At 39.0% G+C, this 27,033-nt stretch overlaps 1 protein-coding gene and 1 long non-coding RNA gene across 2 annotated transcripts in view; one reads left to right on the top strand and one right to left on the bottom strand.

The window, feature by feature from the left end:
• Positions 1-1,688: 1,688 nt before the first annotated feature.
• LOC118890024 (putative protein FAM90A23P) lies at positions 1,689-19,785 on the top strand. The gene is made up of 2 exons (XM_036842256.1): positions 1,689-2,952; positions 18,430-19,785. The coding sequence occupies exons 1-2, from the start codon at positions 2,938-2,940 to the stop codon at positions 19,111-19,113; spliced, it is 699 nt and encodes a 232-aa protein (XP_036698151.1). The 5' UTR covers positions 1,689-2,937; the 3' UTR covers positions 19,114-19,785.
• LOC118890025 overlaps positions 11,854-27,033 on the bottom strand; it is a 39,655-nt gene continuing 24,475 nt past the window's right edge. The window contains exons 4-6 of the long non-coding RNA XR_005018664.1: positions 18,841-19,096; positions 18,033-18,141; positions 11,854-13,429 (exon numbers count right to left, since the gene is read on the bottom strand). This is a non-coding gene — a long non-coding RNA (uncharacterized LOC118890025). The remainder of the gene's footprint in view (positions 13,430-18,032; positions 18,142-18,840; positions 19,097-27,033) is intronic.

Consider the following 27,033-nt stretch of genomic DNA (forward strand, 5'->3'; position numbering starts at 1 on the left):
AGAATGGCCATCATCAAAAAGTCTACAAAGAAAAAATGTTAGTGAAGGGGTGGAAGGAAAGGGAACCCTGCTACGCTGCTAATGGGAATGTAAATTGTTACAATCACTATGGAGAACAGTGTGGAGGTTCCTTTAAAAACTAAAAATAGAACTACCATATGAGCCAACAATCCAACTCCTGGGCATATATCCAGAAAAAAATATAACTCAAAAAGATACATGCACCCTAGTGTTCATTGCAGCACTATTTACAACAGCCAAGCCATGGATGCAACCTAAATGTCCATCAACAGATGAATGGATGGATAAAGAAGATGTGGTACATATATACAATGGAATATTACTCAGCCATTAAAAACAATGAAATAATGCCATTTGAAGCAACATGGATGGACCTGGAGATTATCATACTAAGTGAAGAAAGTCAGACAGAGAAAGACAAATATCATATGATATCACTTACATGTGGAATCTAAATAAATGATACAAATGAGCTTATTTACAAAACAGACTCACAGACTTAGAAAACAAGTTTATGGTTACCAAAGGGGAAAGGTGTGTGTGGGGGGGAGTGATAAATTGAGAGTTTGGGATTGACATACCCACACAGATAACCAACAAGGACCTAGTGTATAGCACAGAGAACTCTGCTCCATATTCTGTAATAATCTAAACAGGTAAATAATTTGAAAAAATATATATATATTACTTGGCTGTACACCTGAAACTAACACAACATTGTAAATCAACTATACTCCAATATAAAATAAAAATTAAAAAAAGAAGATGTGGTATATATGTACAATGCAATACTATTCAGCCACGAAAAAATGAAATTTTGTCATTTGTAGCGACATAGATGGACTTGGAGGGCATTATGCTAAGTGAAATAAGTCAGACAAAGAAAGTCAAATACTGTATGATATCACTTATATGTAGAATCTAAAAAATAAAACAAAACTAGTAAATATAACAAAAAAGAAGCAAACTCAGAGATATATCGAACAAACTACCAGTGAGGAGGGGGGAGGGGCAATATAGGAGTTGGGGAGTGGAAAGTACAAACAATTCGTTGTAAGATAGCTGAAAGACACATACATACATGTACAACATACATATTGGGGAAAATAACCAATATTTTATAGTAACTGTAAATGAAAAGTAACCTTTAAAGTTGTATAAAAATTAAAAAGAAATTTTTAATAAAATTTTTTAAAGATTCAGAATTCTAAGAGAATATTTGAAAAAGTGGATATGCTTTTCTCTAATTTTTACCTTAATCAATGTGCTTTTTAAAATGTGAGAAAGTATAGGGACTTCCCTGGTGGTCCAGTGGGTAAGACTCCGCACTCCCAATGCAGGGGGCCCGGGTTTAATCCCTCGTGGGGGAACTAGATCCCACATGCATCCCACAACTAAGAAGCCCACATGCTGCAACTGAAAAAAAAAAAAAAAATCCCACATGCTACAACTAAACAGGCCGCAGTGAAGATCCTGCGTGCCTCAACTAAGATCCAGTGCAGCCAAAATAAATAAATAAAAATATATAAAAAATGTGAGAAAGTATAAACACGTAAGGGGAGATGGGGAGAACAAACTGTGGCACCACAATTTATAACACACACACATAGACAAACATACAGTGAATGAAAAATCTGATCTGTTAATTCAGGTATAATGTGCTTTATTACTTAACATAGATCACAACTTCCTTTGTTAATCATCAAATGTGCATTCATGGCATCATTTTCAAAGTCTTCTGTCCATTCCCAACCCAAAATGTTAATCCACCCTTCCTTGCTGCCTTTGGTTTATTTTCAAACAGATCTGTGATGTAAACAACTTTGTGCTCTGCATCTTTTGGGGTATGGAGTCTCAGCTCACCTGAGGACAGGTGGACCTGCCCTGTCCCTGGGTAGTCCTGTCTGTCAAGTGGGCCCTGAGAGGAGAGGGGGCTAAAGGACCTGAGGACAAAGGGTAGCTTTGGGAAGATTTCTAAGGGTGACCCCTCACACATCCCTAAACCCACCACATGATTTCCACCAACCAAGCAGCATCTACCATAGGCAACAACAAGACAACACCTATTCCAGGAGGAACTCGGCCCCTAGGAGTCAGGCCCAGGGAACCTGCACTTTGGAAATTCTCTGAAGCCTTCACACTACTCAGTGGTCTCAGGTGTGCTATGCCTGATCTCTATCTCAGTGCTACTGAATATGGGTCTGAGGGAGTAACATCTGCATGAACAAGAAAACTCGTAAAAGATGTCATTTTTTGAGCCCTACAGGAGATTCATAACTTAAGAGTGGGCCCTGCTTCCCCCCAAATTTGTATGCACTTTAAAGCTTCAGAAGAAACATTTGCTACGTGGTTCCCATGCAGTTTCCCATTAGTATTACATGATGAGTATTTAGAAATAACATCACCTGTGCCCTCCCCACAGAGTCTGTCTATTGATCTGGGTGGGAGCATCCGAGTTGTTTTAACTCCAGGTGATTCTAAGGTTAGGCCCGGTTTAAGCCCAAGCCCAAAGGCTACTGGTACCTGGTGATAGTTGTTTGCAGTCTTCAGTCCTTTTGCCTTTGGGGAGACATTGGTGTCTGCTCTACATGGGATTGGAAAGGGCAGGTCAGTGTAGCCAACTTACTCTGTGCTGTAGCGGAAGTTTTGGGGCATCTGTGTGAGGGGAGAGCATGTGTTGGCAGGAAAGAAAAAGCTCACAGTTCGGTCTCCATGCAGGAGCTCATTGTTACTGAATCTCTTTTTCAGAAGGTTGCCGTTTCAGCATTTCAAGGTCCTTTAGCCTGTTGGTGTTGTGGGAAGAGGTGAAGGAGCTGTGCTGACGCCACTGAAGGCATATTTTCAAGATACCAATGTGATTCCTCAACATCATATCAATAAGAAAATGACCCAGAGCAGGAGGAAGGAGAGGAGGAAATGGCAGCTTCTCAGGTAACTGTCCTGTCCTGGGTCAGAGGCTCTGTCTGCTTTTCCTCCTGAAATGTCATGGATTAAGAACCTACAAATCTTTTTTTTTTTTTAATTTTATTTATTTATTTATTTATTTATTTATGGCTGTGTTGTGTCTTCGTTTCTGTGCGAGGGCCCCCTCCAGTTGCGGCAAGCGAGGGCCACCCTTCATCGCGGTGCGCGGGCCTCTCACTATAGCGGCCTCTCGTTGTGGAGCACAGGCTCCAGACGCGCAGGCTCAGCAATTGTGGCTCACGGGCCTAGTTGCTCCGTGGCATATGGGATCCTCCCAGACCAGGTCTCGAACCCGTGTCCCCTGCATTGGCAGGCAGACTCTCAACCACTGCGCCACCAGGGAAGCCCAAGAACCTACAAATCTTTAACTCTCTACTTCTTATGTGCCTAGCAAGGTCATTTTCAACTACTTACTTTTTTCCTTCTTGTGATAGTCAAAGTCAACACTTTAGAATACTTCTACCCTGTGTTCCAGAGCCTTTTCCCCATTGTCTGCATCCAGGCTCCCTGTAGAGCGTGGAGAATGACACTCAACTATTGAAATGATTCCCTTTGTGAAAGATCTACATGGGAAGGCATTAATATCCAAAATTCCCTATGGGATAATTTTGGATGTTGAGCTATTAGTGAATAAGGGGAAAGTGAAATGATTAATGTACATCTGAATGCAACAACTTATCACACCAGGATTAAGAAAATGCACTTTTCTTTTTTTAAGTTTTTTAAAATATATTTATTTATTTATTTTTGGCTGCGTTGGGTCTTCGTTGCTGCCCGCGGGCTTTCTTTAGTTGCGGTGAGCGGGGGCTACTCTTTGTTGCGGTGTGTGGGCTTCTCATTGCAGTGGCTTCTCTTGTTGCAGAGCACGGGCTCTAGGCACACAGGCTTCAGTAGTTGCAGCACGCAGGCTCAGTAGTTGTGGCTCGCAGGCTCTAGAGCACAGGCTCAGTAGTTGTGGCACATGGGCTTAGTTGCTCTGTGCATGTGGGATCTTCCCAGACCAGGGCTCAAACCCGTGTCCCCTGCATTGGCAGGTGGATTCTTAACCACTGCACCACCAGGGAAGTCCCAGAAAATGCACTTTTAAATGGGATGGCATTAGTGATCTAGATAACACAAAGTTCTGAAAAAAAAAAAGTAATTAGGAGAGACTTGCTCTCTATATTTATAAGAAAGACTTACTATTTAAATACACAATTAGAGTCAGGGAACATGAGAAGTATATGTGGACTGAAATTTGCATAAACTTACATTTTTTTCATGATAGTTTCAAATGATTTTCTTACGTATTTTCACCGAGAATACCACAGCAGTGATAATGTCTTGCCTGCTTCCGTCACCTGATAATCATTTGTCCCAATACACCTGATGTTCACTGGTTTAGGTGCTTTCTGCAGATTCCTCCATGATGTTCAAATATTTCTTTTATCTTTAATAAGGGTTTTGTGTGATTCACTGAGAAATGTGCATAAACCATCACAGTAAATCTGGAAATTCCCATTTCTTCTTAGTTTTCCTTTGTTTGTAGTTTGTTTTTGAAAAATGAACATTTTCACCTTTCTTTATTAAAGACATTGGCTTTACAAGTGGAAGTTGTAATCAGTCAAGACTTGTTCTTCTAAGTTTCCATTATACTCCACACTCATCTAACAGACATACTCTTCTTTATCACTTCTTTGTATTTTCAAAAAAGTTTACAAGAATCATACTGTTAATGTATGCTCAATTGTGTTAAATTTCTGAAATATAGCTCAACTCAAATGATAAATATTTTCTATGAAATCAGGGATTCAGAACCAGTAGCTCTACCTTATTTTATATCATTGTGTGTGTCTCCCCTAGTGTATTTATAAAATACAAATTTTTGCTGGGAGGTTTTTGAGAACTGATTCAATCTCCTTAATAGTAATTTGGCCTGTTCAGATTGTTTTATTTCTTCATGATTCAGTCTTTTTATTTTTTATTTTAAAATTTTTTCTTTAGCCCATTGATTCTTTAGGATCGTGTTGTTTAATTTCCACATACTTGTAAATTTTCCAGATTCTTCCTGTTGTTCATTTCTGGTTTCTTACCATTGTAGTTGAAAAAATACTTAGTATGATATCAGTCTTCTTAAATTTGCTAAGACTTGTTTAGTGACCCATCACATGATCTGTCCTACAGAATGTTCAATGTGCACTGGAGAAGAATATGTATTCTGCCCCTGTTTGATGGACTGCTCTGTTTTTGTCTGTTAAGTCCATTTGGTCTAATGTATAATTCAAGTTCAGTACTTCCTCATTGATTTTCTTTCTGGATTCATTGTTCATTGGGTATGAAAGATCCCTACAATTTTTTTTTTGTATTGTCTATCTTCAAATCTGTATTTGCTTAACATGAGTCCTCCACTGTTAAGGCATATTTATTTATGATTGTATTCTTGATGAATTGACAATGTTATCATTATATAATGACCTTATTTTTGTTGTTGTTGCAGCTTTGGGCTGATTTTTATTTTTGTCTTGTGTAACTGTAGCTACCTCTGCTTTCTTTTGGTTTCCACTTGTGTGGAATATCTTGTTCCAGTGCTTCATTTTGAGCCTATTTGTGTTTTTAACATTGAAGTGAGTCTCTGATAGGCTGCTTATAGTTTGATCATGAATTTTTATCTGTCTAGCCACTCTCTGACTTTTGACTAAAGGATTTAATATATTTATGTTTATAGTAATTATTGGTAGGTAAGGACTAACCAATGCCATCTTATTGTTTTCTGGATGTTTTGTTGTTTCTTGTTCCTTTCTTCCTCTTCTGCTTTTTTTTGTGAATTAGTGATATTGTGTAGTGGTATATTATGATTTCCTTCTCTTTTTATTTTCTAAATCTACTCTAGGTTTTTGCTTTGTGGTTCCATGAGGCTCACAGAAAACATCTTATAGATTAACACTCTATTTTATGTTGATAACAATTTAACTTCCATCACATACAAAAAATCTACTCTTTTACTCCCCTCCATAAAATTTTGTGGAGTTTAGCTCTTTGTATATTGTTTATACATTAAAATGATTATAGCTGCAGTTATTTTAATCATCACATACTTTAACCTTTATACTAAAGTTAACTGGTTAACACACCACCATATCACACTATTTAAGTATTCCTACCTTAACTATATACTTATGTTTACAAGTCTATTGTGTATTCTCGTATGTTTTCATGGTACTATTTAGTTTTATTTTAGCTTGAGAAACTCTTAGAATTTCTTTTAAGACAGATCTAGTGATGATGCACTCTCTCAGCTTTTTTTTTTTTTTTTTTGAAAGTTTTTAATCTCTCCATTTAAGAGGGACAGCTATGATGGAGACGATTATCTTGGTTGACTTTTTTTTTTTTAATTGAAGAATTTGAATCCATTATCCCACTCTCTCCTGACCTGTGAGGTTTCTGTTGCGAAATCAGTGGATAACCTTATGAGGGTTCTCTTGTAAGTTATAAGTTCCTCTCCTCCTGCTGCTTTTAAGATTCTTTGTTTTTGATAGTTGACAGTTTTACTCTAATGTGTTTTGGAGAAGACAGTTTTTTGAGTTGAGTTTGGTGCCTATGAGCTTCATGAACTTGGATATCCAAATCTCTCCCCTGATTTGGAAAGTTCTCAGCCACTATTTCTTTAAAGAAGCTTTCTGTCTCTATTTTTTCCTTCTAAGTCTCCGTAATTCACAGAATGTTTCTTTTGATTTTATCCTATAGATCACATAGTTATTCTTCACTCTTTTTCTCTTTGTTCTCCTCTGAGTGGATATTTTCAACTTACTGTCTTCTAACTCACAGAAAATTTCTTCTGCTTGACCTGTTTTGATATTGATGATACTTTTTAGCACTTCTTTTTTTCCTTACAATATATTTAACATATAATATTTGAATTTAAGGTGTACAACATGGTGATTTGATACATTTACGTATTATACTATGATTGCCATTGTAGCAGTAGTTATCATTACTATTTCTTTATTGTGTTTAGAAAAATTAAGTTCTAGTCTCTTAGCAAGTTTGATGATTATAATAAAATACCACTGTCTAGATTCTCTATACTGTGCATCAGATCTTTAGGAATTATTTACTATTAGTTAAAAGTTTGTACCCTTAAATAACATCTCTCCTATTCCCCACATCCCAGCCCCTGGCAACCAACATTCTACTGGTTGTTTTTGTGAGTTTGGCTTTTTTTTTTTTATTTTACAAATAGATGATATCACATAGTATTTTTCATTCTCTTTTTGACTTATCTCAACATAACTTACCCAAGGTACTCAATGTTGAAAATGGTAGAATTTTCTTCTTTCTAATGACTGATAATATTCATTGTATGTAAATATAAATATATAAATATAAATATCACATCTGTCTTATCCATTCATCAGTTGATAGGAATTTAGGTTGATTCCATATCTTGGCTATTGTGGATAATGCTGCAGTAAATATGGAGGTGCATATATCTTTTCAAGTTAGTGCTTTTATTTTCTTTGGATAAATACCCAGAAGTGGAATTGCTGGATCATATAGTATATGTATTTTTAAAGTTTTGAGAAACCTTCATATTGTTTTACTTAGTTGCTGCAAAACATATATCCCCACTAACAGTTCACAAGTGTTCCCTTTTGTCCACATCCTCACCAACACTCATTATCTCTTGTTATTTAATGATAACCATTCTAACCGGTGCAAGATAATATTGTGTTGTGGTTTTGATTTGCATTGTTCTTTTTTTTTTTAAACAGATTTTTTAAAATTAATTAATTAATTTATTTTTATTTATGGCTGTGTTGGGTCTTCGTTTCTGTGCGAGGGCTTTCTCTAGTTGCGGCAAGTGGGGGCCACTCTTCATCGTGGTGCGCGGGCCTCTCACTATCGCGGCCTCTCTTGTTGCGGAGCACAGGCTCCAGACGCGCAGGCTCAGTAATTGTGGCTCACGGGCCCAATTGCTCCGCGGCATGTGGGATCTTCCCAGACCAGGGCTCGAACCCGTGTCCCCTGCATTGGCAGGCAGATTCTCAACCACTGCGCCACCAGGGAAGCCCTGCACTGTTCTTATGATTAGTTAGGATGACATTTTTATATACCTATCAGTCATCTGTATGTCTTTTTGAAAAAAAAAATTATTTCCTTTGCCCATTCATGAAACCAAACCATTGTTTGGTTTCTTATGTATTTTATGAGGCTTTTTGTTAGGTATTTTGATTATGTGCCTTTTATCCAATATATGGTCCCCATTTTTCCCCATTTTTTCCGCATTTTTTCCCAAAAGTAGGTTGACTTTTCATTTTATTGATTTTTTAATTTGTTGTACAGAAGCTTTGAAGTTTGATTTATTCTCCTTTGTTGACTTCTGCCTTTGTTTTTTGTGCTTTTGGTGTCATATTCAAAAAGTCATCAAAACAAATTCAGAGGAGTTTCTTTTAGGACTTTTATGGTATCAGGTCTTAGGTTCAAGTCTTTCACCCATCTTGAGTTCATTCTTTTGAGTGGTTTAAGATAGGGGTCCAGATTTACTTTTTTGCTTGAGTTTATCCAGGTTTTCCAACACCATTTATTGAAGACACTATTATTTCCCCATGGTTGTTCTTGGCTACCTTGTCAAAAATTAGTTAACCTTCTATGTGGGGGTTTAATTCTGGGCTCTTTATTCTGTCCCTCTGGTCTGGGTGTCTACTTTGATGCTAGCACCATACTGTTTTAAATAGTATAGATTGTAGTAGAGTTTGAAATTAGGAACTGTGATGATTCTGGTTTTCTTCTTCTTTCTCAGAATTGTATTCAGTTCTTTTCTGGTTTGATAGAAAGTTTAGAATTGATTTTTCTATTTCTGTAGAGAATGTCATTGGATTTTTGGGAGAGGTTTCTTTGAATCTACAGATGGTGTTGAACTAAGGACTTTTAAATCTTAGAAATTCCTCCAACCTATGAGCATGGGATATCTTCCCATTTGTTAGTGTCTTCAATTTATTTTATCAATGCCTTGTCGTGTTCAATGTAGAGACGTTTCACCAACTTTGTTAAATTTATTCCTAAGTAATTTATTTTTTTTTGATGGTATTGTAAATTAGATAGTCTTCTTTATTTTTTCAGAGAGATGTTTCACTATTTGTGTATAGAAATACAACTGATTATGTGTGTTGATTTTATACAGTGCAATTTTACATACTTTGTTGATTAGTTACAACTTTTTGGTTGCTTCATTAGGATTTTTTATATAGAAAATTATATCTTCAAATAATGACAATTTTAGTTCTTACTTTCTTAGTTAGATGTCTGTCTTTGTCTTGCCTAATTGCTCCAGCTAATACCAATACTTGCAGTACTATATGTACTATCCATAGTAGTCTCTTATGATCCTATGTATTTCTGTAGTATCAGTGGTAATGTCTCCTCTTTCATTTCTAATTTTGTCTTCTTTTTTCCTAGTCTAGCTAAAAGTCTGTGAATTATATATTTTTTGAAAATCCAGCTTTTAGCTTGTTGATCCTTTCTATTGATTTTCTTGTATCTATTTTATTTATTTCCACTCTAGTCTTTATTATATTCTTCCCTCTAACTTTAGGATAAATTTCTTATTTTTCTAGTTCCTTGATATGTCGAGTTAGATTATTTAGGCACTTTCTAATTTCTTGCCATTTGCACTTATCGCTATACACTTTCCTTTCTGGAATGCTTTTGCAGCATCTCATAGGATCTGGTAAGTTGTGTCTCCATTATCATTTGCTTTAAAGTTTTTAAAAAGTTTTCCTTTTGATTTCTTTTTTGACTCATAGACTTTTTTGGAAGTGCACTGTGTAGTTTTCCCTTCTTTGTAGATTTTCCAGATATACTCGTTGCTTTCTAGTTTTATATCATTGTGTTCAGATAGTTGGTATGATTCTGATCTTCTTAAATTTGCTAAGACATCGTTTTTCATATAGTCTATCCCGGAGTATGTTCCATGTGCACTTGAGAACAAGTTGCTGGATGGAATGTTCTATATATGCCTGTTCAGTCCATTTGGTGTATAGACCAGTGTATATACACTGGTCTATATACATAAATCCTTGCTCATCCACTATATGGATGATCTATCCACTGCTGAGAGTGGAGTATTGAAGTTCCCTACTATTATTGTATTGTTTGTTTCTCCCTTCAGATCTGTTAGCATTTGCTTAATATATTTAGGTGCTCTGATGTTGGGTGTGTATCTGTTTACAATTGTTACATCTTCTTGATATGTTGACCTTTGTATCATTATATTGAATATAATGACTTTCTTTGTGTCTTGATATTGTTCTTGTTAAAGTCTGTTTTGTGTGATATAAGTATGGCTACCCCCACATTATTTGGCTTCTACTTGCATGGAATATAATATTCCACCTCTTTATTTTGAGTATATGTGTGTCTTAAAGCTGAAATGAGTGTCTTATATGCAGAATATAATTGTACCTTATATATTTTTTATACATCCAGCCACTCTGTGGCTTTAATTTGTGAATTAAATCCACTTATATTTAGAGTGAATTTTGATACGTAAGGACTTATTACTGCCATATTATTAATTGCTTTCTGAATGTTTTATATCAGTGTTCCCCAACCTTTTTGGCACCAGGGACCAGTTTCATGGAAGACAATTTTTCCACGGAGTGGGAGGTGGGGATGGTTTCAGGATAATTCAAGCACACTATATTTATAGTCCACTTTATTTCTATTATTATTACATTGTAATATATAATGAAATAATTATACAACTCACCATAATGCAGAATCAGTGGGAGCCCTGATCTTGCTTTCATTTGCCACTCGCTGATAGGGTTATTTTTTTGTTTTTTAATTTATTAATTTATTTATTTTTGGCTGTGTTGGGTCTTCGTTTCTGTGGGAGGGCTTTTTCTAGTTGCAGCAAGCGGGGCCACTCTTCATCGCGGTGCGCAGTCCTCTCACTATCGTGGCCTCTCTTGTTGCGGAGCACAGGCTCCAGATGCGCAGGCTCAGTAGTTGTGGTTCACGGACCCAGTTGCTCTGCGGCATGTGGGATCTTCCTAGACCAGGGCTTGAACCCGTGTCCCCTGCATTGGCAGGCAGATTCTCAACCACTGCGCCACCAGGGAAGCCCCATTGATAGGGTTTTGATATGAGTCTGCAAGCAATTGATTTGTTATGGTCTCTGTGCAGTCAAACCTCTCTGCTAATGATAATCCGTATTTGCAGCCGCTCCCCAGTGCTAGCATCACTGCTTCAGCTCCACCTCAGATCATGAGGCATGATTCTCATAAGAAGCATGCAACCTAGATCCCTCACATGCCCAGTTCACAGTAGGTTCACGCTCCTATGGAATCTAATGCTGCCAATGATCTGAAAGGAGGCAGAGCTCAGGTGGTAATGCGAGTGATGGGGAGCTGCTGTAAATACAGATGAAGCTTCTCTTGCTTGCCCACCACTCACCTCCTGCTGTGCAGCCCAGTTCCTAACAGGCCACGGACCAGTACCAGTCCATGGTCCGGGGGTTGGGGACCCCTGTTTTACATTTCCACTGTTTCTTTTTCCCCTCTGGTTCTGTCTACCTTTATAATGGGTGGTTTACCATGTTGGTATGCTCTGTTTCCTTTTTTAGTGTTTGTTTGTGATTCTACTAAAAATATTTGCTTTGGGGTTACCATGAGGCATACATAAAATAACTCATAGTTAAAACAGTCCGTTTTATGTTGATAGAAACTTATCTTTGTAGGCCTGTAAATGTTCCATTTTTAATTCTCCTTTTATATTTTTAATGTCACAATACACTTCATTTTATTCTGCATATTTTTTAAAAAGCTATTGTAGCTATAGACTTTTCTATTGCATTTTTCATTTCATCCCCAGAATGGTTTTGGTTCCTTTTTTTTTTACAGTTTTTGTCTATTTTTGTTTTCTTCATGTTTTTTCTGATTTCACTGAATTGTCTTTCAATCTTTCCTTGTAGCTCACTGAGGTTTCTTATAACAGTGTTTTTGAATTATTTATTAGGTAGATTGCAGATTTCAAAGTCTTTGGGATTAATAACTGGAAGACTCTGTAATCCTTTAGTTGTGTTAGGTTACTTTGAGTTTTAAAAAAAAATGTTCCTGGCGTTTTGTGCTTCTGTCTTCACTTTTGAAGTAGCAGCCACCTACTCCAGTGTTTGCTAATTGTCTTCAGGAGAAAAACACCTTCTGTTGGCCCTCTAGACATAGAGTGTCTGAGGCTTTCTCAGACCTTCTATGTATAAAAGTGTTTCATGCTTCTTATTTCATCTTTTGACAGAATTCTTGAGCTTATATGCTCTATTTTTATCTAGCAACACAATAGGCTGGGGGCTGATGATAGAGTCCCTTTTCTTCTCCTAAGGGTGGTGCTAATGCAGAAATTTATGATCTGTCTCTGGCCTGCAGATGTGAGCCAGCTTCCTTTGTGTGTTATCAAGCTGTCAGCCAAAGCCTTCCCTCACTGCCTTGGTTGTGAGCACCAAGTAAACTAGCCACAGTGTGGATAAACTAGCCACAGTGTGGATATTTGTATAATGTGTTAAGAGCACTGAGGGTGCCCACTGGCCAGTTGGGAGGATCCATGTGTAAGGCATCCCTATTCGCTCATGGATGGGCTTCTTGATGGAGTCTGTGATACAGCAGGTAGAATCTGCACCACATCAATTTCTTCTAAGAATCCTATCTGCTACCTCTTCCCACCCCAGTCATTCATCTCATAATTCAGCACTCTGAATGGGGCAAGAAATCAATGGGCCTTTTTGGCAACATCCCACACAGTTGGAGAAGCTACGTGTTAATTCACATGCTCTCACTTGCCCCTGCAGGGGAAATCATGGGCCAGGAAGAGCCCTCTTGGCCTTTAGTTGTTCAGTCTTCGGGGAGGCTTGATGTTCGTCAAGTGAAACCATTCCTTTTACTTTGTTCAGTTCATGCAAACTCATACGTATTATTTTTTCTTTTTGCCCCAACATTATGCCAGTACTTCTCTACAAGAAACCTGAATATCCACAAAAGCTCTTTCGTTCTTAAGTGATGGATTAAAACAGGATTTTGTACCCCCAGGCTGTAGCCAAGAGGGTATGGAGCCAGTTAACAGATGACTGCAATGTCCAGAGCTGGGACTGAGGTCTCTATGCCTAATACCCTGTGCACAGGTGGGTGAGACTCCTCCTGTTCCCCTTGACATATTTTGCTGGATCCCACAGCTCCCACAAAGACACTTTGGTCTGTGAATGAAGCCAAGTTGTTATTAAAGGGGGGGTATGATGAAACACATCTTATTCAATCATAATGCTGATGTAACTCCTCACAGAAGTATATTCAAGTCAAAGTGAGTAACTCAACCTGAGCTTCTTTTACTTTGCTTTTATCTTTTTTCACTCGTCTTGAAGCCTCAACCATGAGGCCACCTGGAGTCTCCCATTCTTCATTTATTAAGGGAAGAAGTCCTAGAGAGAGAGAGAGAGAGAGAGAGACAATTCCAAGTGATTGATAGATTCTCACATGGAAAAATGATTAGGTCCTTTGTCCCTCCTAATAGAACCCCACTCTCTATAAAACCACCCACACTTTCTTGACCCAGGTCAGAGTTTCTTCCCATGCTGTAAAAAGACAAGAAGAAATCAGGGAGCTGTTACCCTTTTTCTTCACCTCCAGTTCTCTTTGCTTTACATCATTATTACTTGGAAAACATTTAAAAATTCCCATGTCCAGAACTTAAAAGGATTCAGTAAATTAGTATTTCTGGGCATCATTACTTTTAAAAGATCACCAGCTTATTCAAAATGCTATCAAATTGAGAATAAGTACACCTGCCCTACTTAGTTAAAAAAAAAAGTGCGTGTGAGTCACATGAAAATACTGTTAAAACGCACTTTCTGACCAGGAGGCCTGAGTTATGCCTAGAAGACTGAAATCTGAACACAATTCAGGGACAGAGACTACACTGAGACTACTAAGGTCCTCTTTACACTCATGTAAATAAAACTTGGTAACAAGAAAAAAAACTTATTAGAGATGATTGGAAGTGAGGATATTTGTACAATATAACACATTGGGAGGATCTCATTATCATGAAGAAACTAACCAAATATCATTTCAAGTGATTTTTAATAAACAAAACATGTAAAATGAAGACAATATCCTCCATTATGGTTATCAGTACAACTTTCTCTCAGAGACAAAAATTCTAGTTTCAGTAAAGGCTCAGCTTAAAAAGTACAGACCTTTTCATCCCCAGAGGTGTCTATTTTATCCAGAGTTTCCCAAATTCCAGTCACTTGCACAATGAATACAAATAATTTTTAATTATTTTCCTACTGACATAGCTCTATATTTTACAGTGTGTTGACTCAGTTTCTTATTAATTTACTAATATTTTCCTTTCAGTTTTATTGAGATATAATTGACATATAATACCATAGAAGTTGGAGCTATACAGCATAATGACTTACATACTGTGAAAGGATTAGCAAACAATTAAAAAATTTTCTAATTTACTAAATACTTTATATGACAGTTTGGTAATCTCCTTTTAAAACATAAGTTAGGGCTTCCCTGGTGGCACAGTGGTTAAGAATCCGCCTGCCAAAGAAGGGGACATGGGTTCCAGCCCTGGTCTAGGAAGATCCCACATGCAGCGGAGCAACTAAGCCCGTGCGCCACGACTACCGAGCCTGCTCTCTAGAGCCCACGAGCCACAGCTACTAAGCCCACGTGCCACAACTACTGAAGCCCACGTGCTTACAGCCCATGCTCCACAACAAGAGAAGCCACCACAATGAGAAGCCCATGCACAGCAATGAAGAGTAACCCCTGCTCACCCCAACTAGAGAAAGCCCACATGCAGCAATGAAGACCCAATGCAGCCAAAAATAAATAAATTAAAATAAATTTTTAAAAAAACATAAGTTAAATTTACATAATTCATAACATTACATGAAATTGGCTGTGAGACCCTCAATATTATTTGGTGTTCTGAAATCCTTACATATACCACAGCTGGGAGAGTGCTGATTCATGAGACACTGATTCAAGAGCAGCTGACTCTGTTTTTTCTTCTTTCTCTTACTCCCGTAGTCACCTCCTAGACATGTTATATTGGAGGCTGAAGCTTCTCTGCCATGGGGGGAGAGTCACTCTCCTCAGAAGATATCAGAAGGTCCTCATGGAGAACACGGACTGGGACATGGATCAGTATCACTCAGATTACTCCAAGATGTGAAACATATGACTTGTAGGAGGAGGCATCTCAGGAGGATGAAATGCAAGGGTTGTTCTGAACCTAGACCCAGCGTCCCCCCATCCCTTGTCCCATCTCATGAAGACAATTCTGAAGAGTTGGTCTGGAACATGTTTAGATGGTGGGGGTTGGAGGACAATGCAGGCCTGGATTGTGCTCAGGTGAGGTGAGGTGAGTTGAGTTGAGTAGAGGCTGGGGGGTCAATGCTTAGCATTGGGCCAGACTTCCTCATGGTCATTTGGTGTGCCTGTTTGTATCCAAGTCCAACTGTACTGGGAAGAGGATGGAGACTATGGACAACTTGACAGGTCAGGTCTCTGAGTATCCTCAGAGGATAAAAAGGACCTGAGTCTTACTTTTTTGGAAGGTAGGGTGGCAGGGTGGGTAGCTTCTAGCAAGTCTGGATGGAGAGCTGGGCAGATCTCTTGCCCAGTGCCTGAGTTTGGAGTCCTGGCCAAATTTATGTTTGACAAGCTATGGTCTGGGCATTGAGTCTACTTCAAGACACTTGAGTTATGCCTTGTGGTTGAGGACACGGTCCAGACCAAATGTCTTGGTGGCAAGCTGAGAAACTACAACTGATACCACAGAAATAACAACAAACAATTAAAAAAAAAAAAATATATATATATATATATATATACACACATATATATATAAAAATACTATGAACAATTAATTATATGGCAACAAATTGGACAACCTAGAAGAAATGGGTAAGTTTCTAGAAACATAGAGCCCACCAAAACTGAATCAAGAAGAAATAGACAATTTGAACAGATCTATCAATAGAAGTGAAATAGAATCTGTAAATTAAAAAATTCCCTGCCAACAAAAGTCCAGGACCAGATGGCTTCACAGGCAAATTCTACCAAACATACAAAAAAGAACTTACACCAATTGTTTTCAACCTCTTCCAAAAGGTTGAACAGGAAGGAATACTCCCAAAGACATTCTATGAAGCCACCATCACCCTGATTCCAAAACCAGACAAAGATGCTACTAAAAAAAAAAAATTACAGGCCAATATCTCTGATGAATATAGAAGCAAAAACTATCAATAAAATATTAGCAAACTGAATCAAATAACACATAAAAAATCATACCATGACCACACTGGATTTATCTAAGGGTCAAAAGGATGATTCAACATACACAAATCAATGTGATACACCATATCAACAACAACAAAAAAAGACAAGATCCACATGATCATCTAAAGAGATGCAGAAAAAGCATTTCCTAAAATTCAACATCCATTCATGATAAAAACCCTTGTGAAAGTGGGCATAAATGGAACATATCCCAACATAATAAAAGCTATTTATGACAAACCCACAGCCAAAATACTACTCAATAGTAAAAAGCAGAAAGCCTTACCACTAAAATCTGGAACAAGACAAGGATGCCCAGTCTCACCACAGCAATAAGACAAGAGAAAGAAAAGGTATCCAGATTGGAAGAGAAGAGGTAAAATTTTCATTATATGCAGATGACATAGTACTATATATAGAAAACTCTAAAGACTCCATAAAAAAACTAGAACTGATAAACAAATTCAGAAAGGTAGCAGGATACAAGATTAACATACAGAAATCGGCTTCATTTGTTTACATTTACAATGAAATATCAAAAAAGGAATGTAAACAAACAATTCCTTTTAAAATCACATCAAAAAATAAAATACTTGGGTGTAAACCTCACCAAGTAGGTGAAAGACATATATGCTGAGAACTACAAAATATTAATAAAGGAAATTGAAGATGATTCAAAGAAAGGGATATTCGATGCTCTTGGATTGGAAGAATATTGTTAAAATGGCCATAATACCCAAAGCAACCTACAGATATAATGTGATCCCTATCAAATTATCCATGACATTTTTTACAGAACAAGAACAAATAATCCTAAAATTTATACAGAACCATAAAAGACTGAGAGTTGACAAAGCAACCTGAGGAAAAAGAACAAAGCAGGAACCATAAACCCTTCCAGATTTCAGATACTACTACAAAGCTACAGGAATCAAAACAATGTGATATAGGAGTGGAGTCAAGATGGCAGGGTAGGAGGACACAGAGTTCATGTCTCCCAACAATTAGGGCACCTACCAAGCACTGGTGGGGAACCACAGACACCTAATGGGACGGGAGGAACCCTGGAGCGACCAGGTAGGACATGGGGGGGAGGGAGGGGAAAGGAGAAGTGGAGGCAGGATGGGACCAGTACTCATGAAGGGAAGCTGGGGGAGGGGAAGGGTACCCATACCTGGAGGGGCCCACCCACAGTGAGGGGAGCAACGGGGACAGGGAGAGACCCTCAGGAGATTGGAGGAATGAAAGGGAAAGCAGCTAGCATGTTCCCCACCCACTTGGGCCCTGGGGAGCCTGCTGAGGTCCTGGGCCTTATCCTCTGCCTTCCTAGGCCCCCTCTGGTCATGTGGGTCCTGAGGGTGTGGGTGGGGACCAGTGCCCCTGAGGGGTAGCTGGGGGAGGGGAGGGGTGGAGATTTCCCAGGAGACCCCAAGGGGGGGCAGCAGCAGCAATGAAAGGAAGTGACAGAATCCTGCAACTCTGTGAGGGTGAGTCCCTCCTGGTTCCTACACTCTTTCCCTCCTGGGTAACTCTGATTGGTCTCCCTATCCCCTTTTGTGTGAGGAAATTGTTCCCATTCCCTTCTGACCAATGGGGTAATTTAGTGGACCTTTCAGATGCCATTTTCCTCCATTTCTTTCATTCTGCATTCTTCCTTGCCTCTCTGGGAAGAAAAGAGTATGTTGGCAGGGGAAATGAAAGTTATTTTAGCCATACCGTGCCATAAGCTGAATCCTTGAAGTTAGAAGAGCCAGTTTTCAATTGCGAGGCATCCTCCAAAATTGGCCATCAAAACTCATTTCACCATCACAGGGCCTGCAAGACACTAAGCAGTGTACAGTCCCAAGAAGAGTGTATAAAAACCTTGTCTCCATTGGTTGAACAACAGACATTGATTACAACCTTCCTCTTTTTCGAGCTGATGTTTAAAATGTATCAAGGTTTTTGGTGACCACCCCAGAGGTTGAGTAACTCATTACATTTAAGTTGACTCCTTGTCTGTCTCTTACTGTGAAATTTAATATAGGAGATGTTGTTTGGTTAATTTTAATTCTTACGGGACGATGAGGAAATTCTAACATATTGTCTTTCTGTTTTTGGTGCTCTCCTACAGCCTCCACAACGGCCAATGCTCATCCAGGCATCCAAGAGGAAATCTGTCCTGGAAATGGATCGCCCGATTAGCTCACTGATCGGGAATGATGACCTGAAATCCACCTGGCCCTCAGGGTGTCCCATCAAGAGAAGTTTGGTCCAGGACTCCATAAGCAGCATCCAGGCACCAGGCAAGAGATCTGCTCAGATCTCCACCCTGGCTTGTCTGAACCCACCAAAGAAACCCAGACTGGGTCCCATCCAATTTCCCAAGAAGAGCACCCTGAGACCAGATCTAGGGGTTTTCCAGAATCTGCAGCCTCCACCCAGTACCACCGGACCTGGGCCAACCGTGGCACCCCCAGTGACCAGGAAGACACCTGCCCAGGTGCAAAGCATTGACCTCCAGCCTCCACGCAACACATCTTACCTGAATACTCTCCAGGCCTACACCAGAGTCCAGCCTCCACCCGTCAAACATGTTCCAGGCCAGCCTCTCAGGATGCTCTTCAGGAGAGTAGGCAAAGCCTGGTGGAGCTGCAGATACATGACATCTCCCTCTTTGTCTCCTGCTGAGAAGCCAACCCCTCCTGCGCAGAGCCCACCCATGGGCAAGAAGTCTGAGGAGCACTGTGCCCCAGGCCACTGGAGTGTCCTCTATGATGACCTTCAGATTTCTTCTTCCTCTGAAGAGAGTGAGTGAGAGGGAGACACCAATGACCACTAAGACATGTCCTTCAGCCCCAGGTACCCTGGAGGTGACTGTGGAAAAGAGGAGGGGAAGTCCCAAGGAGTGGCCTGTCCCAGGTGAATCAGTGATTCTTCACCTCTGGGGGGTGGGTGGGTGAAACAATAGTGGAAACCCAGGTTTTGCTTAGGGACACACATGTGGAAAGCACTGCATTTTCTCCTGATGGAATTAGAGTCAACATGGAAATGGTGCTTATCAAACTGGAATGTCAATTCTTTTGCAAGCTCAATCCTTTGTAGACAACTTTGAGACAATTCCAAGAGAAAGTTTTAACTGTGGTGTAAATAGAAAGCTGTGGTGAGAATCTGGAATTGGTGGCAAATGTCTGAAAGTATTGCACGTGGCTAAAGGGCCTAACTCTGCTTTATAGAATGACAGCAGGGCCCTGAGTTAAGATGAGATTTGTGGATTCTGTGGACTTCTTTCCATGTAAATCATACAGGGGACTGCTCCTGTGGCTTTGTTTATTATTATTATTATTGTTATTTTTCTCAGTAAACATTATTCTAAAGCTTTAAAATTTTTCTTTCAATACCAATAAAATTCTGGGCAAAACAAGTCAAGTCATGGCATGCGTGGTTTTTATTTTTCAGCCTTGAAGATCCCCTCGACATTTATTTTTCATCCTCAAAGCTTATGGAACTGGGAGGACAGAGGAGCTTGGAAGGACTGAGGCTGTTCAGAAATATAGACTCTCAGGCGCCCCTGCCCCCAAGACCACTCACTGGTCAGTATATGCACATACACAGTGTGCCCTTGTCAGTGTCAGGCATGGAGAATGTGATGAGGACTGTAGGCTGACTTGTTCTCACTGAGGCCCACATGCCACTCTGAGGGTGAATTTTAATAGCTACATATGCCTCAATCTTACTTCAAAGGATCCCACGTTTCGGCTGTCTGTTTTGAGGCCCGGGTATTGGGATTTCAGCTGCTCTCCAGATGAGTGGATTAGGCGGCAATGTTTGAGAACCACTGGAGGTGGTGTGCCAGGATATCCCCTAAGTCCCATGTCATCTCCTTTCTCTAACATAGGACACAATCTGACTAGGACCAAGGAAAACTGTGTAGCTTTATAGAAGGAACTTCCTGGGAGGAGCCAATGGCTGCTCCCTCAATCCTAGAGAACACCTGTTTGGGGAGTATGTCTTCCTTCTGCAGAACTCTGTACCTCCAGGACAGAAAAACCACTGTGGCTGGAGGAAACCAAAAGGTCTTTTAATTATGGAGGAAATAGAAAGGCTCCCCTTTGGGCTACACCCAGAGCCTGCTACAACTGTGGATATGAACCTGTCTCCAGTGACCTATGTCACAGTTTATGCCTTTTCCTCCCTTGTCTGCTGACCAAATCTGGCCCTTTTACTGAATGATGGACTCTGACAAAACCCAAATAGCTCTACTCTTTCCTTCTATCATTGCATAGGGTTTGAGTAGGCACTGACTCTACTTTCCAGAATCTTCTAAGCTTCACTGAAGTAAAGAATAGGCGTCTGTTAGAGAAGCCATTTGAGATTGGAATGAAGGGATGGGTGCAAGAACTTTGACCTGCCAACACAGGGAGCATGGTCCCAGGACACATGAATGTTACGTTCTAGTAATTCAGCATTGATGTGAGGCTCACTGAAATCAAGTGATGTCAGTTAAGGCAAGGTATTTTTTGTTTGTTTGTTTGTTTAATCTACCCAGGGCAAGTCAGGAAACTCTTTCTTCATACTTGATAGAAAATTCCCAGACCGAGTAAGAAAAAATTGGTTAACCTATATTTTAAATTAAATTTTATTGGAGTACGGATGCTTTACTGGCTAACCTATTTTTTAAATGATATTTCAAACAGCCCAATGAACAAAGATACTGGAAAATGTGAAATTTCAAGATATTTAGAAACTAAGAAAAATGATGGGGTGCCATTTGAATGAATCACAAATTTATTTGTAACTTATATGGCTTCTAAAGGGGAGTGAAATAGAACCCATGAATTGTAGGGAATGAGAAAATAAAATTTGGTAGGTCAATAGAGAGATGTATAGATACAAAGATAGATAGAGACATTCATACTCACATCATATATATTCATACAAAGATGATTGATATTAGATGGATATTTTACAATGTGTTATTTTAAAGCAATTTCTCTCCCCACCTCGCCCCATTTTTCTGCCAAGGTCATGGTCCTATGAAATGCAAGAAACTTAGCTCAGAGATGACTCTCTGCCTCCCAAAGAATGGGGAATAGAAATGATAAATAATATCTGAGGTCTTAAGGGGGGAAATTGCACATTCTGCCTAGGCATTATCCATTCTTCATGACCCAGTGATCCATGGATTAGGAATGATATGAAGCATTGTATAGCCTGTCTTTTCCTCTAGAAATAGTAAAATTTCTAATTCTGTATTCCACTCATGGCATTTCTTGAGTTGAGTTTGGGTTAGTTTGGGTTATAGCATGCCAGATTGCAATTGAGAGATCCTTTATAAGAAATTCTGAAACAGACTGATAAATCATTCTGCATGCTATATATTTCATGAAGATGGCCATGCAATGACATGGACATAACCACTGGGATTCATAAAATCCCAATGCAAGTGCTGTGAAGCAAAGTGGTAGCTATCTTTCTATAGGCTTGGCTAGGCCAAATCATTATTTGTTCCTTCCTACCTGAAACCTCTTCATTTGACCGTATGAGAAAGAAAATGCAACCCCACACCAAAATAAAAGCTAAAAGAAAAGAGTTCAAATACCCAGCTATGAAGCTACCAGTCTACTGGATCAGAAAAGATTCCCCAGGTAAACCTGTAAACGAAGGTAGACTCATCTTTTGTCATATGGGAAAGCCTATTTTTTCAGAAGTAGGCACACTTGCTTTGATGTTCAAATGCCTGTATGAAAGTATTAAATGAAGGCATCCCATGTTTGTATGATTGGTATTTTATTGAATAAAAATTCTATTTCATTTTCTCCTCTCTGTGGAGAGTATGTGTGGCCGTTAGACCTTAGTACCTCGGTGATGTTGCTGTTTGCACTAATATACAAAGACAAGGGAGGCCCTAGGAAATACACTCCAAGTGATATTTAAATAGTAAATATTATGTTCTCTATATTTTACCATGATAAGCGTTGTGGAATTTAGAAAAACATAGACATGCTAAAAAAAAAAAGTTGTTCTTTCCAAAAATAAATATACTGCTAAAAATAGACACGAATGTCCAGATAAGCCTAAAATGCATGAAAACACTACAGCACAACTTGCAGTCACACCCTTTGATGTAAGGTGTGAAAAAAGGTGAGAGATAAAATTCCTTGGGTGGGAAAGACTCAAGGAGATCATGTGACCTTAAAGCCCTATATAAGTCAGCGAGGCAGGGCTGTTCCCCACTGAAACTGTGGAATTTGGCAAGGTGACTGTTCCACTGTCACAACCACACTCTGACAAGGAGATTGGGGTTCTGCAACTTAACCTGATTTGTTTTGCAGGCAAGAAGAGCAGCAGAGGAAGCTACTCCCTTGCTCAGGAGGGGCCCACCCACAGTGAGGGGATCAGCAGGGGCGGGGAGAAACCCTTGGGGGACTGGAGGATCAGAAGGGAACTAGGCCAGCATTTCCCCTGCCCACTCGGGCCCCCAGGAGCCTGCTGAGGTCCTGGGCCAGATCCTCTGCCCTCCGAGTCCCCCTCCACCTGCGCTGGGCCTAAGCCCTACCTCTGCACCCCCGCCTAGTGACTTACCTCTGCACTGCACACTCTGAGGCCCTCTCCAGCCATGCTGCCTTTTCCAGGCTGTGTGGGTCCTGAGCCTAGGCCTCGCCCCCACCCTAAACCCCACCCCCACCTAAGCCCCGCCCCCCACAGCCAAGGACTTTTCTGGCCCTTCTTTTTCTATTTTTTTCTTTTTTTTGAGGTTGTGGTTCTGTTTTACCTTTTTGTTGTTGTTTCACTTATATTTTTATTTTTTCTAATGAATTTTTAATTTTTCTAATTTTATTTTATTTTATTATTCTTTGTTATTGTACTGTTCCTTTTGTTTTTCTTTTGACGTGCCACGTGACTTGCGGGATCTTGGTTCCCAGGCCAGGGGTCAGGTCTGACTCATATGGTGGGAGTGCCAAGTCCAAACCACTGGACTAACAGAGAAACTCAGACCACAGGGAATATTCATCAGAGTGAGGTCTCCCAGAGATCCTCATCTCAGCACCAAGACCCAGCTCTATCCAACTGCCTGCAAACTCCAGTGCTGGATGCCTCAGGGCAAACAACCAGGAAGACAGGAACACAGCCTCACCCATCAAAAAAAACATGAGACGACCAAAAAAATTGTTACAGATGAAGGAGCAAGGTAAAAACCTACAAGATCAAATAAATGAAGAGGAAATGGGCAACCTACCTGAAAAAGAATTCAGAGTAATGATAGTAAAGATGATAGAAACTTTCAGAAATAGAACGGAGGTAGGGATCATGAAAATACAAAAAATTGTTTAACAAAGACCTAGAAGAGAACTAAAGAGCAAACAGTGATGAACAACACAATAACTGAAATGAAAAATACACTAGAAGGAATCAATAGCAGAATAACTGAGGCAGAAGAACAAATAAGTGAGCTGGAAGATAGAATGGTGGAACTAACTGCCGTGGAGCAGAATAAAGAAAAAAGGATGAAAAGAATTGAGGACAGTCTCAGAGACCTCTGGGACAACATTAAATGCACCAACATTTGAATTATAGGGGTCTCAGAAGAAGAAAAGAAAGAGAAAGGGTCTGAGAAAATATTTGAAAAGGTTATATTTCAAAAGTTCCCTAACATGGGAATGGAAATAGCCACCCAAGTCCAGGAAGCGCAGAGTCCCATATAGGATAAACCCTAGGAGAAACACGTCAAGACACATATTAATCAAACCAACAAAAATTAAATTCAAAGAAAAAGTATTAAAAGCAGCAAAGGAAAAGCAGGAAATAACATACTAGGGAATCCCCATAAGGTTATCAGCTGATTTTTCAACAGAAACTCTGCAAGCTAGAAGGGAGTGGAAGGATATATTTAAAGTGATGAAAGGGAAAAACCGACAACCAAGATTACTCTACCCAGCAAGAATCTCATTCAGATTTGACGGAGAAATTAAAACCTTTACAGACAAGCAAAAGCTAACAGAATTCAGCACCACCAAACGAGCTTTACAACAAATGCTAAAGGAACTTCTCTAGGCAGGAAACACAAGAGGAGAAAAAGACCAACAAAAACAAGCCCAAACAATTAAGAAAATGGTAATAGAAACATACATGTTGATAATTACCGTGAATGTAAATGGATTAAATGCTCCAACCAAAAGACACAGACTGGCTGAATGGATACAAAAACAAGACCCTTATATATGCTGTCTACAAGAGACCCACTTCAGACCTAGGGACACATACAGACTGAAAGTGAAAAAAGTTATTCTATACAAATGGAAATCACAAGAAAGCTGAAGTAGCAATACTCGTATCAGATAAAATAGACTTTGAAATAAAGACTGTTACAAGAGATAAGGAAGGACGCTACATAATGATCAGGGGATCAATCCAAGAAGAAAATATAACAGTTATAAATATTTATGCACCCCACATAGGAGCACCTCAATACATAAGGCAAAGGCTAACAGCCATAAAATGGGAAATCAACAATAACACAATTATAGTGGGGGACTTTAACACCCCATTTACACTAACGGACAGATCATCCAGACAGAAAAGAAATAAGGAAACACAAGCTTTAAATGACCCAATAAACCAGATAGATTTAATTGACATTTACAGGACATTCCACCCGAAAGCGGCAGAATACACTTCCTTCTCAAGTGCACAGGGAACATTCTCCAGGATAGATCACATCTTGGGTCACAAATCAAGCACTGGAAAATTTAAGAAAATTGAAATTGTATCAAGCATCTTTTCTGACCACAATGCTATGAGATTGGAAATCAATTACAGGGGGGGAAAAAAACTGTAAAAAACACAAATACATGGAAGCTAAACAGTGCACTGCTAAATAACCAAGAGATCACTGAAGAAATCAAAGAGGAAATAAAAAAATAATAGAAACAAATGACAATGAAAACATGATGACCCAAAACCTATGGGACACATAAAAGCAGTTCTAAGAGGGAAGTTTATAGCAATTCAATCTCACGTCAAGAAACAAGTAAAAGCTCAAATAAACAAGCTAACCTTACACCTAAAGCAACTAGAGAAAGAAGAACAAAGAAAACCCAGTTAGTTGAAGGAAAGAAATCATAAGTATCAGAGCAGAAATAAATGAAATAGAAATGAAGAAAAGAATAACAAAGATCAATAAAACTAAAAGGTAGTTCTTGGAGAAGATAAACAAAATTGATAAACCTTTAGCCAGACTCATCAAGAAATAAAGGGAGAGGACTCAAATCAATAAAATTAGAAGTGAAAAAGGAGAAATTACAACTGACACCGCAGAAATACAAAGGATCATAAGACACTACTACAAGCAACTATATGCCAGTAAATGGACAACCCTGAAGAAATGGACAAATTCTTGGAAAGGTACAACTTTCCAAGATTAAAACAGGAAGAATTAGAAAATATAAACAGACCAATCACAAACAATGAAATTGAAACTGAAATTAAAGATCTTCCAACAAACAGAAGTCCAGGATCAGATGGCTTCACATGTGAATTCTATCAAACATTGAGAGAAGAGCTAAAACCTATCCTTCTCAAACTCTTCCAAAAAATGCAGAGGATGGAACAATCCTAAACTCATTCTACGAGGCCACTATCACCCAATACCAAAACCACACAAATATATCACAAAAAAAAAAAGAAAGAAAGAAAATTACAGGTCAATTTTTCTGATGAACAGACGCAAAAATCCTCAACAAAATGTTAGCAAACAGAATCCAACAACACGTTAAAAGGATCATACACCATGACCAAGTGGGATTTATCCCAGGAATGCAAGGATTCTTCAAGATATGCAAATCAATCAATGTGATAAACCATATTAACAAATTAAAGAATAAAAACCACACGATCATCTAAATAGATGCAGAAAAAGCTTTTGACAAAATTCAACACCCATTTATGATAAAAATTCTCCAGAAAGTAGGCATAGAGGGAACCCACCTCAACATAATAAAGGCCATATATGACAAACCCACAGCAAACATCATTCTCAATGGTGAAAAACTGAAAGCATTTCCTCTAAGGTCAGGCACAAGACAAGGATATACATCTCACCCCTCTTATTCAGCATAGTTTTGGAAGTCCTACCCATGGCAATCAGAGAAGAAAAAGAAATAAAAGGACTACAAATTGGAAAAGAAGAAGTAAAACTGTCACTGTTTGCAGATGACATGATACTATACATAGAAAATCCTAAAGATGCTACCAGAAAACTACTGGAACTAATCAATGAATTTGCTAAAGTTGCAGGATACAAAATTACTGCACAGAAATCTCTTGCATTCCTATAAACTAACAATGAAAGATCAGAAAGAGAAATTAAGGAAATAATCCCATTTACCATCACAACAAAAAGAATAAACTACCTAGGAATAAGCCTACCTAAGGAGGCAAAAGACATGTACTCAGAAAACTATAAAACACTGATGAAAGAAATCAAAGATGACACAGACAGATGGAGAAATATATCATGTTCTTGGATTGGAAGAATCAATCTTGTGAAAATGACTACACTACCCAAAGCAATCTACAGATTCAGTACAATCCTCATCGACTTACCAATGGCATTTTTCACAAAATTAGAACAAAAAATGTTACAGTTTGTATGGAAACACAGAAGACCCTGAATAGCCAAAGCAACCCTGAGAAAGAAAAACATAGCTGGAGGAATCAGGTCCCCTGACTTCAGACT

This window comes from Balaenoptera musculus, chromosome 2 (assembly GCF_009873245.2).
Source record: "Balaenoptera musculus isolate JJ_BM4_2016_0621 chromosome 2, mBalMus1.pri.v3, whole genome shotgun sequence".
In the NCBI taxonomy this organism is placed as follows: Eukaryota; Metazoa; Chordata; class Mammalia; order Artiodactyla; family Balaenopteridae; genus Balaenoptera; species Balaenoptera musculus.